The 12,524-nt window shown below is 38.1% G+C and overlaps 1 protein-coding gene across 5 annotated transcripts in view; it reads right to left on the bottom strand.

Annotated features, from left to right (window-relative positions):
- The window catches only part of LOC128695942 (zinc finger MYND domain-containing protein 11), a 208,081-nt gene that overhangs the window by 92,926 nt on the left and 102,631 nt on the right, over window positions 1–12,524 (bottom strand). For all 5 annotated transcript variants that reach the window (XM_070093069.1, XM_070093070.1, XM_070093068.1 and 2 more), the window contains one exon: window positions 12,091–12,183. In XM_070093069.1, the coding sequence (XP_069949170.1) occupies window positions 12,091–12,183 (93 nt within the window). The remainder of the gene's footprint in view (window positions 1–12,090; window positions 12,184–12,524) is intronic.

Below are 12,524 nucleotides of genomic sequence, written 5' to 3'. Positions count from 1 at the left end.
ACTGCACTTGAAAAGAAAGAAGTCACGCTGGGCATTTTCATTGATTTACGTAAAGCTTTCGATACAGTCGACCATGAACTACTGTACTCCAAATTAATGCACTATGGTATCAGAGGCCACTCCCTCAACTACCTAAAGTCATACCTTAGTAACAGAACTCAATGTGTATGCAAATGATGCAAACTCCTCCACCCAACCAATCACAGTAGGAGTCCCACAAGGAAGCGCCCTTGGACCACTATTCTTTTTCATCTACATCAATGATCTACCGAATGCATCACAGCAACTCAAACCCATATTATTTGCAGATGACACTACATATGTATTTTCCCACCCAAACACAGTCATACTAGCAAACACAGTCAATGCTGAATAACAGAAATTATCTGCCTGGATAATGACTAACAAACTTACCCTGAACACTGATAAAACCTATTTCATTCAGTTTGGAAACAAAGCTGCAAATGATCCAATTAACATAACGCTAAATGGATCATCAGTCACAAGACTCGCAGAGGGAAAATTCCTAGGTATCCACCTTGACAGTAGCCTTAAGTTCCGGACACACATACAACAAATCACCAAGAAAATCTCCAAGACTGTAGGCATACTATCAAAGATAAGGTACTACGTTCCACAATCAGCTCTCCTGGCACTGTACCATTCACTCATATACCCTTATCTTACATATGGAATTTGTGCATGGGAATCAACAACATCCAATCACCTAAAACCCCTAATAACCCAGCAAAAGGCAGAAGTAAGAATAACAAATTCCCACTCCTGCCAGCATACTCCACCAATTTTCAAAAGTCTGAATCTGCTTACCATTAAGAACATCCATACTTATTCATGTGCCTACTACATACACAGAACAATACATGCAAATATAAACCCCCCACTCAAACTTTTCCTCACCAACCTAAACAGGACACATGACCACAACACAAGACACAGATCTCTTTTTGATATACCTCGTGTCCATATCACACTGTGTAAAAACTCTATGCACATAAAGGACCCCAAAATATGGAATTCATTACCAGAAGATATTAAAGTAACCCAGTCTGAAAATCAATTTAAGATTCTTCTCAAAAGCCACTTAATCACCCTAGACTAAATGCTAAATACTCAGTACACATTTACTCACCTATGTAATCCCACATCATAACTGAAACAATCACATTGAACCTTTTATCCATTGTTGACAGGAATATAATTGAATCATTGTTTTTCACAAAAGCATTTTAGAATAAAAATACATATATCTTTGTATTATACAAATTTTGATTCATTTATAATTAATATTCTACTGTACAACTATGAAATAATTACTTTCCTACTGTACAACTATGATATACTACTTCTTAGTATTAAGTAGAATGTAAGCCAATAATGTTAGGTTGGCCCATAATGCCTAGGCATAATAGAGGCTCTCTTTGCATTGCAACCCACTATTGTATATACACAATCTCTATGTACTGTTTGCAAATAAATAAATAAATAAAGCCATACGAGTTGTAAACGTCAACTAAAATGCCAGGAGCAATGGGCTAGTAACCCCTTTTCCTGAACAGCTTAATAAAAATAATAAAAAGAAAACCAGCAAAGTGGGATGTGTGAATGTGTGTGGGTGTAGTGTGAATGATAAGAAAGAGATGATTGTGGATGTTATGAAAGAAAAGAAGCTGGATGTCCTGGCTCTAAGTGAAACAAAGCTGAAGGGGGTAGGAGAGCTTCAGTGGGGAGAAATAAATGGGACTAGGTCAGAGGTTTCTAATAGAGTTGGAGCTAAGAAAGGAGTAGCAATAATGTTGACAGATACGTTATGGCTGGAAAAAAAGGAATATAAATGTATAAATTCAAGGATTATGTAGAGTAAAATAAAGGTTGGATGTGAAAAGTGGGTTATAGTAAGGTTATGCACTTGGAGAAGAGAGAAGTGTAAAGAGGGAGAGAGATTTTGGGAAATGTTGAGTGAGTGCATGGTTAGTTTTGAACCAAGTGAAAGAGTACTTGTGGTTGAGGACCTAAATGCTGAAGTCAGTAAAAATGTTGTGGAGGGAGTAGTAGGTAAATCTGGGGTGCCAAGGGTAAATGAAATGGGGGAGCCTTTAATTGAACTGTGTGTAGAAAGAGGTTTGGTAATAAGTAATACATATTTTATGAAAAACATAAAAGATATGATATAGCATGTAATGAAAGTAGTCTGCTAGATTATGTATTGGTGAATAAAAGGTTGATGGGTAGGATTCAGGATGTGCACGTTTACAGAAGGGCAACAGATGTATCGGATCTATTTAGTTGTAGCTACAGTTAGAGTATGGGGTAGATGGAGCAAACGGAAAATGGTAACAGCAGGTAAGAGAGAGGTGAAAGTTTATAAATTAAGGGAGGAGGAAGTTAGGGTGAGATTTAAGCAATTATTAGCAGAAAAGTGGGCTAGTGCAAGTATAGGTAGTGTGGGGATTGAAGAGGGGTGGAATAGTTTTAAAAATGCAGTGTTTGAATGTGGGGCAGAAGTTTGTGGCTATAGGAGGGTGGGGGCAGGAGGAAAGAGGAGTGATTGGTGGAATGATGAGGTAAAGGGTGTGATAAATGAGAAAAAGTTGCTTATGAGAGGTTTTCACAAAGCAGAAGTGATGTAAGAAGGGTGGAGTATATGGAGAGTAAAAGAAAGGTGAAGACAGTGGTGAGACAGTGCAAAAGGAGAGCAAATGATAGAGAGGGTGAGGTACTGCCAACAAACATTGCTGAGAATAAGAAAAATTTTTGGAGATAAACAGGTTAAAAATGCCTAGGGAACAAATGGATTTGTCAATTAAAAACAGAGTAGGGGAGTTAGTAGATGGGGAGTTGGAGGTATTGGGAAGATGGTGGGAATATTTTGAGGAGCTTAAATGTTGATGAAGAGAGGGAGGCAGCAATTTCATGCACTGGCCAGGGAGGCATGACATATTTTGGGAGTGAAGAGGATCCGGATGTGAGTGTGGGGAAGGTGCGTAAGGCATTACATAGAATGAAAGGGGTAAAGCAATGGGATCATGACAGAAATGTTAAAAGCAGGGGAATGATATAGCGTTGGAGAGGTTGGTATTTTTGTTCAATAAATGTATGAAAGAGGAAAAGGTACCTTGGGACAGGCAGAGAGCATGTGTAGTTCCTTATTAAAACGGAAAGGGGAACAAAAGAGATTCTTAAAATTAAAAGGGAATAAGTTTACTAAGAAGTATACCAGATAAAGTGTATGGTGCAATTATTATAGAAATAATTAGAGGTAGGACAGAGCAGGACTGCAGGTGAACAAGGAGGCTTTTGAATGGGAAGGGGATGTGTACATCAAGCATTTATATTGAACCATGTATGTGAACAGTCTAGGTAGTAGGTTGGTAAACAGCAACCGCCCAGGGAGGTACTACCGTCCTGCCAAGTGAGTGTACAACGAAAGCCTGTAATTGTTTTACATGATGGTAGGATTGCTGGTGTCTTTTGTCTGTCTCATAAACATGCAAGATTTCAGGTATGTCTTGTTACTTCTACTTGCACTTAGGTCACACTACACATACATGTACAAGCATATATATACACACCCCTCTAGGTATTCTTCTATTTTCTTTCTAGTTCTTGTTCTTGTTTATTTCCTCTTATCTCCATGGGGAAGTGGAACAGAATTCTTCCTCCGTAAGCCATGTGTGTTGTAAGAGGCGACTAAAATGCCGGGAGCAAGGGGCTAGTAACCCCTTCTCCAGTATAAATTACTAAATTTAAGAGAAACTTTCGTTTTTCTTTTTGGGCCACCCTGCCTTGGTGGGATACGGCCAGTGTGTTGAAAGAAGAAAGAAGAAATGTATGAAAAAGGAAAAAGTACTTAGGAACTGGCAGAGAGCATGTGTAGTTCCTTATTATAACGGGAAGGGGGACAAAAGAGATTCTAAAAATTATAAGGGAATAAGTTTACTAAGAAGTATACCAGATAAAGTGTATGGTACAATTATTATAGAAATAATTAGAGGTAGGACAGAGCAGGACTGCAGATGAACAAGGAGGCTTTTGAATGGGAAGGGGATGTGTACATCAAGCATTTATATTGAACCATATATGTGAACAGTCTAGGTAGTAGGTTGGTAAACAGCAACCGCCCAGGGAGGTACTACCGTCCTTCCAAGTGAGTGTACAACGAAAGCCTGTAATTGTTTTACATGATGGTAGGAGTGCTGGTGTCTTTTGTCTGTCTTATAAACATGCAAGATTTCAGGTATGTCTTGCTACTTCTACTTGCATTTAGGTCACACTACACATACATGTACAAGCATATATATACACACACACCCCTCTGGGTTTTCTTCTATTTTCTTTCTAGTTCTTGTTCTTGTTTATTTCCTCTTACCTCCATGGGGAAGTGGAACAGAATTCTTCCTCCGTAAGCCATGCGTGTTGTAAGAGGCGACTAAAATGCGGGGAGCAAGGGGCAAGTAATCCCTTCTCCTGTATATATTACTAAATTTAAAAAGAGAAACTTTAGTTTTTTCTTTTGGGCCACCCCACCTCAGTGGGATACGGCTGGTACGTTGAAAGAAAGAAAGATATGTGAACAGTATTTAGATAAAGGTAGGGAAGTTTTCATTGCACTTGTGATTTAGAAAAGGCAAACAATAGGGTGGATAGGGGAGCAATGTGGCAGATGTTGCAAGTGTATAGAATAAGTAGTAGTAAGTACTAAATGCTGTAAAGAGTTTTTATGTGGATACTGAGGCTCGGGTTAGAGTATGTAGGAGAGAGGGAGATTACTTCCCAGTAAAAGTAGGCCTCAGACAAGGATGTGTAATGTCACCATGGTTGTTTAACATATTTACAGATGGAGTTGTAAAAAAGTAAATGATATGGTGTTGGGGGGAGGGTGGGATTAACCCTTTCAGGGTCCAAGGCCCAAATCTGGAGTCACGCACCAGTGTCCAAGAATTTAAAAAAAAAAATTTTTTTATTTTTTCTTATGAAATCGTAGAGAATCTTTTTGTGAAGGTAATAAAACAAAAAGTACGAAATTTGGTGGAAAATTGACGAAATTATGCTCTCGCGAATTTTGATGTGTCAGCGATATTTACGAATCGGCGATTTTGCCGACTTTGACTCCCATTTTAGGCCAATTACATTATTCCAATCAACCAAATTCTTAGCTATTTCACTAGTATTACTTCTATTCTATCGATTGAGCACAAGAAATCGCCAAGTCAACTGTTTCAACTACAAAATAAAGTGATCGGAAATTGTTAATTTGGCCAATTTAACACAAAGTTCAAAATATTCCAATTTCAAAATAAGGTCCAGAATGAACAATGTAGGCATTCCTGGCACTAAACTAACATTTCCTCTGTTCATTAGTTATGTTTTGTGGCTTTACAAATAAATTCCATTTTGATTTTTTATTCACATAATGAATTTTTATTCACACCAAAAAATAGAAGATTTACTGTTATGCAATACTGTAATAATTGTATAAATATCATCACCATATTTGTGAATGTATATTAGACCCACCAGCTGACGTGTATTAGATGTGTAAGGTCGTTTGTTTACTCTTGAATATCGGCAAAAATTTAACATTTCTGCTACTTTGAGCTCAGTTTCAAGTCATTTCCAGTGCTAAAACCAATCAAAATCATCTCTATTTCTGTAATATGTCTTCCATTCTATCAAATGAGACCAAGAAATCGCAAATACAACTATAAAAAACATACGAAAAAACACTGCAAAGTTGCTGTTTTAATCGAAAAATCATGATTTCATTTTTTTTCTCTCATTATACACAGTGTGCTGCAGGATCTGTTTTATGTGGTGCACACATACCACATAGATGTATTCTCTCATATCTAGGCCCAAATGTACCACTCACAGTTTATCAGAGTGAGCTGAGCTCATGGCGTAGATCTACGGTTTGGACCCTGAACGTAAAGCCGTAGATCTATGGGACGGACCCTGAAAGGGTTAATTATGGGGAATCAAATACAAAATAGGAGTTGACAGTTACTTTTTGCTGATGATACTGTGCTTTTGGGAGATTCTAAAGAAAAGTTGCAAAAGTTAGTGGACAAGTTTAGGAGGGTGTGTAAAGGAAGAAAGTTGAAAGTGAACATAGATAAGGGTATGGTGATGAGGGTATCAAACAATTTAGATCAAGAAAAACTGGATATCACATTGGAGAGAGGGAGTATGGAAGAAGTGAATGTGTTCATTTATTTAGGAGTTAACTTGTCAGTAGATGGGTTTATGAAGGACAAGGTTAACCATAGAACTGATGAAGGTAAAAAGGCAACTGGTGCTTTCAGGTATCTGTGGAGACAAGAAACATTATTCTTGGAGGCAAACAAGGGAATGTACAAGAGTATAGTGGTACCAACACTCTTATATGGGTGTGAAGTATGGGTTGTAAATGCTGCAGCAAGGAGTAAGCTGGAGGCAGTGGAGATGTCGTGTCTAGGGGAAATGTGTGGTGTAAATATTGTGCAGAGAATTCGTAGCATGGAAATTAGGAGGAGGTGTGGAGTTAGTAAAAGTATCAGTCAGAGGGCTGAAGAAGGGTTGTTGAGGTGGTTTGGTCATTTAAAGAGGATGGAACAAAGCAGAAAGACTTGGAGAGGGTATAAATATGTAGAGAAAGGAAGGCGAGGTAGGGGTCATTCTATTAAAGGTTGGAGGAAGGGGGTTAGGGAAGTTTTGTGGGCGAGAGGCTGGGACTTCCAGCAAGTGTGAGTGAGCTTGTCAGATAGGAGTGCATAGAGACTAAACGTTTTTGGGACTTGATGAGCAGGGTAATATTTTGTGAAGGGATTCGGGGAAACCAGTTAGCCAGACTTGAGTCCTGGCTAACCCCTCCTTTAAGGACTTGTATCTGAGCGCCTCTGCAAAGACAGTGATTATGTATGAATAATGGTGAAAATGTTGAACAATGATGAAAGTTTTTCCCTTCTTTCTGGGTTTTTCTTTCTTTCTGGGTCACCCTGCCTCTGTGGGAAATGGCCGATGTGTTAAAAAAATAAATAAAGTGTATACTGCAGTATATTGCATATAAAAAGTTGATGTATAATCAACTGATATAGAGTATCTTGTATATTCTTCTACCAGAAAAATCTGAATTTTTTAGTAACTGGCACATTTAAGGATAGTCCCAAACATATTAACTGTTTAAAACCAAAACTTAGACCAATTTTATCCCAGCATACCTTGTCTTTTCATGCACTATGGTGTACTGCTTGTAATACATAATAAAAGCTGGAAAATTTATCATTTTCCTTACGAAACTGGCCTATTTGCTGGCTTTCAGAGTAATCAGTAAGGCCTGAATCCTAAACATCCCATCTTCAACATGCAATTATAAATTTATTAACAATTTACCACATATAAATCATTATACTACTTATATTGTTTTAAAATTTCTCCAAGTTTTGATTATCAACCTTCACAACGACACAGTGACCATTTTGAACTCTCATGTATAACAATAAAAGAAATGGGATCAAGCCAATATCCCATCTCAATTTCCTCAAATAATATGCTGTGAGATGGTTCATGTACATATAGTGAAAGCCTCATAGCAGTCTCCAAACTCTAAGGCACTAGCCCACAGAGCTCAAAGGATGGAAGCAATCAGTGACCTGCAAAAAATACTGATGAAGACAGTGGCTGAGGCCTGAAAAGGCTGGTGCTCTCATGAACAGTTGTGAGTCTTAGGAATAATTCACATATCTCACACAAAAATTGACTCAAGTTGAAGAGGCCCTGATTTCTGCCAGAATCTTGAGAGTTGATGTGATCCACTGAATGATCCATATGTGCATGGAGGGAAAGGATGTAAGAATCAAGTAAAGCCTAACTGGTTGCCAGCCAACTGTTTACTGGCTGAGCAGCCAATAACTTGGTTAACATGTGATGTCTTTGTTGAGGGCACAGGGCTCAGGCTCAGGGAAAAGTGGGTTCACCAACCCTGCTAAGCCTGTCAGGCCCCTGGTGGACATCAAAATAAAAGTAGGTATCACCAGGAATGGGAAGCAAAAGGACCCTGTGCTCTCTTATTAGGAACCAAAAACTCTACCAGAGGAACAAACCATTTTCCACCTACAGCCCAAGGAAGGTCATCCCTGGATGGCTCACTTGAAAGAATCTTACTCAATGAAGGAAGCTTGGTGGCCTGAAGGGAAGAACTCAGATAAGATGGATGACTGTCATAAAGCTGGTGAGCAAAAGCAAATTCCTATCACCATCAGAAATCCTTGAAGAGCAGGATAACCCATCACATATCCTAAATAGGGATGCAGGCCCACTAGGGGACAGGACAAATGAAGTGCTACAATAAAGAAGACAAGTGAAGGCACTGATGTGAATGTGTGTGGTCTAGACTGGTAGTTTAACCACCTGCCAGCTGTTAGAAGGCTCCAGCCATAGTAGAAGAAATATTTAGAATAACTAAAATGAAAAAGAAGTAAATTTTGAGGGAGGATGCCTGAATGTGCATGGTTGCATTATGGATGAGAAGAAAGAACTGATTGCTTAATGGTATGAATGAAAAAAAAGCTGGGTATCCTAGCTCAAAGCAAAACAAAGTTACAGAGGTAGGAGAAGTTCAGTGGGAAGGAGTAAAAGGGGCTAAATCAGTTGTATCTGAGAGAACAAGAGCTAAAGAAGGGGTAGAAGTAATATTAAATGATCAACTATAGAAGATGGGGTATAGGTTTATAAACTTAAGAATTACATGGACTAGAATAAGGATTCAATGTGAGAAGCAGCTTACAGTAGTGTTTATGCATCTGGGAATGAGAGGTGTGTAGAAGAAAGAGATTCTGGGAGGTGCTAATCAAATGTTTTGGAAGGATGACCCAAGTGAGAAGATATTTCTTGTTTTTTTTTTTTTTTTTTCAACAAGTCGGCCGTCTCCCACCGAGGCAGGGTGACCCAAAAAAAATAAGAAAACCCCCAAAAAGAAAATGCTTTCATCATCATTCAACACTTTCACCACACTCACACATTATCACTGTTTTTGCAGAGGTGCTCAGAATACAACAGTTTAGAAGCATACACATATAAAGATACACAACATATCCCTCCAAACTGCCAATATCCCAAACCACTCCTTTAAAGTGCAGGCACTGTACTTCCCATTTCCAAGACTCAAGTCCGACTATATGAAAATAACCGGTTTCCCTGAATCCCTTCACTAAATATTACCCTGCTCACACTCCAACAGATCGTCAGGTCCCAAGTACCATTCGTCTCCATTCACTCCTATCTAACACACTCACGCACGCTTGCTGGAAGTCCAAGTCCCTTGCCCACAAAACCTCCTTTACCCCCTCTCTCCAACCGTTTCGAGGACGACCTCTACCCCGCCTTCCTTCCCCTATAGATTTATATGCTTTCCATGTCATTCTACTTTGATCCATTCTCTCTAAATGACTAAACCACCTCAACAACCCCTCTTCTGCCCTCTGACTAATACTTTTATTAACTCCACACCTTTTCCTAATTTCCACACTCCGAATTTTCTGCATAATATTTACACCACACATTGCCCTTAAACAGGACATCTCCACTGCCTCCAACCATCTCCTCGCTGCTGCATTTACCACCCAAGCTTCACACCCATATAAGAGTGTTGGTACTACTATACTTTCATACATTCCCTTCTTTGCCTCCATAGATAACGTTTTTTGACTCCACATATACCTCAACGCACCACTCACCGTTTTTCCCTCATCAATTCTATGATTAACCTCATCCTTCATAAATCCATCTGCCGACACGTCAACTCCCAAGTATCTGAAAACATTCACTTCTTCCATACTCCTCCTCCCCAATTTGATATCCAATTTTTCTTTATCTAAATCATTTGATACCCTCATCACCTTACTCTTTTCTATGTTCACTTTCAACTTTCTACCTTTACACATATTCCCAAACTCATCCACTAACCTTTGCAATTTTTCTTTAGAATCTCCCATAAGCACAGTATCATCAGCAAAAAGTAACTGTGTCAATTCCCATTTTGAATTTGATTCCCCAAAATTTAATCCCACCCCTCTCCCAAACACCCTAGCATTTACTTCCTTTACAACCCCATCTATAAATATATTAAACAACCATGGTGACATTACACATCCCTGTCTAAGACCTACTTTTACAGGGAAGTAGTCTCCCTCTCTTCTACACACCCTAACCTGAGCCTCACTATCCTCATAAAAACTCTTTACAGCATTTAATAACTTACCACCTATTCCATATACTTGCAACATCTGCCACCTTGCTCCTCTATCCACTCTATCATATGCCTTTTCTAAATCCATAAATGCAATAAAAACTTCCCTACCTTTATCTAAATACTATTCACATATATGCTTCAATGTAAACACTTGATCTACACATCCCCTACCCACTCTGAAACCTCCTTGCTCATCCACAATCCTACATTCTGTCTTACCTCTAATTCTTTCAATTATAACCCTACCATACACTTTTCCTGGTATACTCAGTAAACTTATTCCTCTATAATTTTTACAGTCTCTTTTGTCCCCTTTCTCTTTATATAAAGGGACTATACATGCTCTCCACCAATCCCTAGGTACCTTCCCCTCTTTCATACATTTATTAAACAAAAGTACCAACCACTCCAACACTATATCCCCCCCTGCTTTTAACATTTCTGTCATGATCCCATCAGTTCCAGATGCTTTACCCCCTTTCATTCTATTCTTGTAGGGGGCTTAAATGTTAAAATGGGAAAAAACCATTGTAGATGGCATGGTAGGTAACTGTGGAATGCCAGGGATAAATGTTAATGGGGGCCTCTAACTAAACTATGTGTAGAAAGAGGTTTGGTAATAGGTAATATGTATTTGAAGAAAATGCAGATAAATAAGTACATGAAATATGTACTTTTTTATCCAGAATGACTCAATAAATCATAATAACACTATTGTAAACTCACCACATGGATGAATCTTATTAGGCTGACATGGTCCAGTGGATATGCACTAGCTTGCTAGCTTTGGGACTGGCTTGCCAAGGGTTCAAATCCTCCGGGCAGTGAAAATTTATAATGACAGCAGTTTGTTGGACTATGTATTAATAGAAAAAAGGCTGATGGGTAGGTTTCTGTATAAGCATATTTTTTATATCAGATCATTATTTAGTGGTAGCTACAGTATAAGTAATAGAGAAATGGGTACAAGGAGAACATCATCAGTAGGAAAGAGTGAAGTGAAAGTTAAAAAATAAAGAAGTTAGGGTAAGATAAAAGCTATGTACTGGGAGAAAGGTGAGCTAGAGAGTACAGGTAATGAGGAGGTGGTCGAAGAGGTATAGAGTAGATTAAACATACATTAAATTAGTCATAGAGTAGATATATTACATAAATGCTTATGAAAATTTAATGAAGTTATAAGGAGTTAGAATAACTAGGTACAAGGATTATTCTATGTAATAACTCTTGATTGTTACAACAGGTATAGAGACAAACAATTTACGTAAGAACTCTTTTACTAATTGCTTACTGTTACAACAGATAATTAAGTGCAATAATCATTCTATGTAAAATACTCTTGACTGTTCCAACAGTTATGTCAGAATGAAGGAATAGTAACATGTGACACAATTTATGGGGGTATATGGAGAGCGAAGATAAAAGTTACATTAGAATGAATACTGAACAAATAATCAATTAACAGGTTTCAAAGATGTGTTAAAGATATATATTGCTAATGTAAATCACATTAGGGTAAGGAGGTGCTCTTTTTACAATAGCTTTGAATTGGTTGGCAGAAACAGTCTTCGTAAATTTCAGGTAGACAGTTCCAGATTTTGTGGCCTTTTATGAGCATTGAGTTTTTACTCAGGGTGAGTTGAACATGGGGGACATCAATGAGGTGTATGTTCCTTGTATCATGCCTATGAATTCTGCTGGAGCTCTCAAGAGTTTCAGAGCTGAATCTATATTTGTAGTGATTACCATGTATGTATGTATGTATGTATGTGGTAATATACACAGTACAATATAACTGAGTAAAGTAAGCATAAAGAATTCTTTCTTTAGTGATATATACTCACTCTTTCCTTTAACCTTCCAACTGTAAATGCTAAGAGCATGTTCAGGTCATCTCTATTGATGCGACTTCTGATGCTGCGTTGATACAGACGTTTCTGTATTAAAAAGGGCAAATAATTAAATCAATATCCCTGCTATCTCTGTATTGAAATAATTCTACCTACCATTTTATACACACAGCACTGATTAATTCAAGGCCCACATTGAGACAGAAGTGAAACAACAGACTAGGAAGGCTGTATATTTCAGCCTCTGAGACCCTTGTCAGTGGTTAGAAACCAAAATAAACAGCCCTCCTAACCTGTTATTTCAGTCCTGTACCCATGCATACAATTTGTTTCAACATTAATTATTTTATGAATTGCAAATAATAGCCAATGATAATAAGAAAGAATATCATCTGGATTCCTATTTTGATAAGCGATCAATGGTCAGC

This window comes from Cherax quadricarinatus, chromosome 41 (genome assembly GCF_038502225.1).
Source record: "Cherax quadricarinatus isolate ZL_2023a chromosome 41, ASM3850222v1, whole genome shotgun sequence".
NCBI classification, from domain to species: domain Eukaryota; kingdom Metazoa; phylum Arthropoda; class Malacostraca; order Decapoda; family Parastacidae; genus Cherax; species Cherax quadricarinatus.
This window is presented reverse-complemented; position numbering and strand designations above follow the sequence as displayed.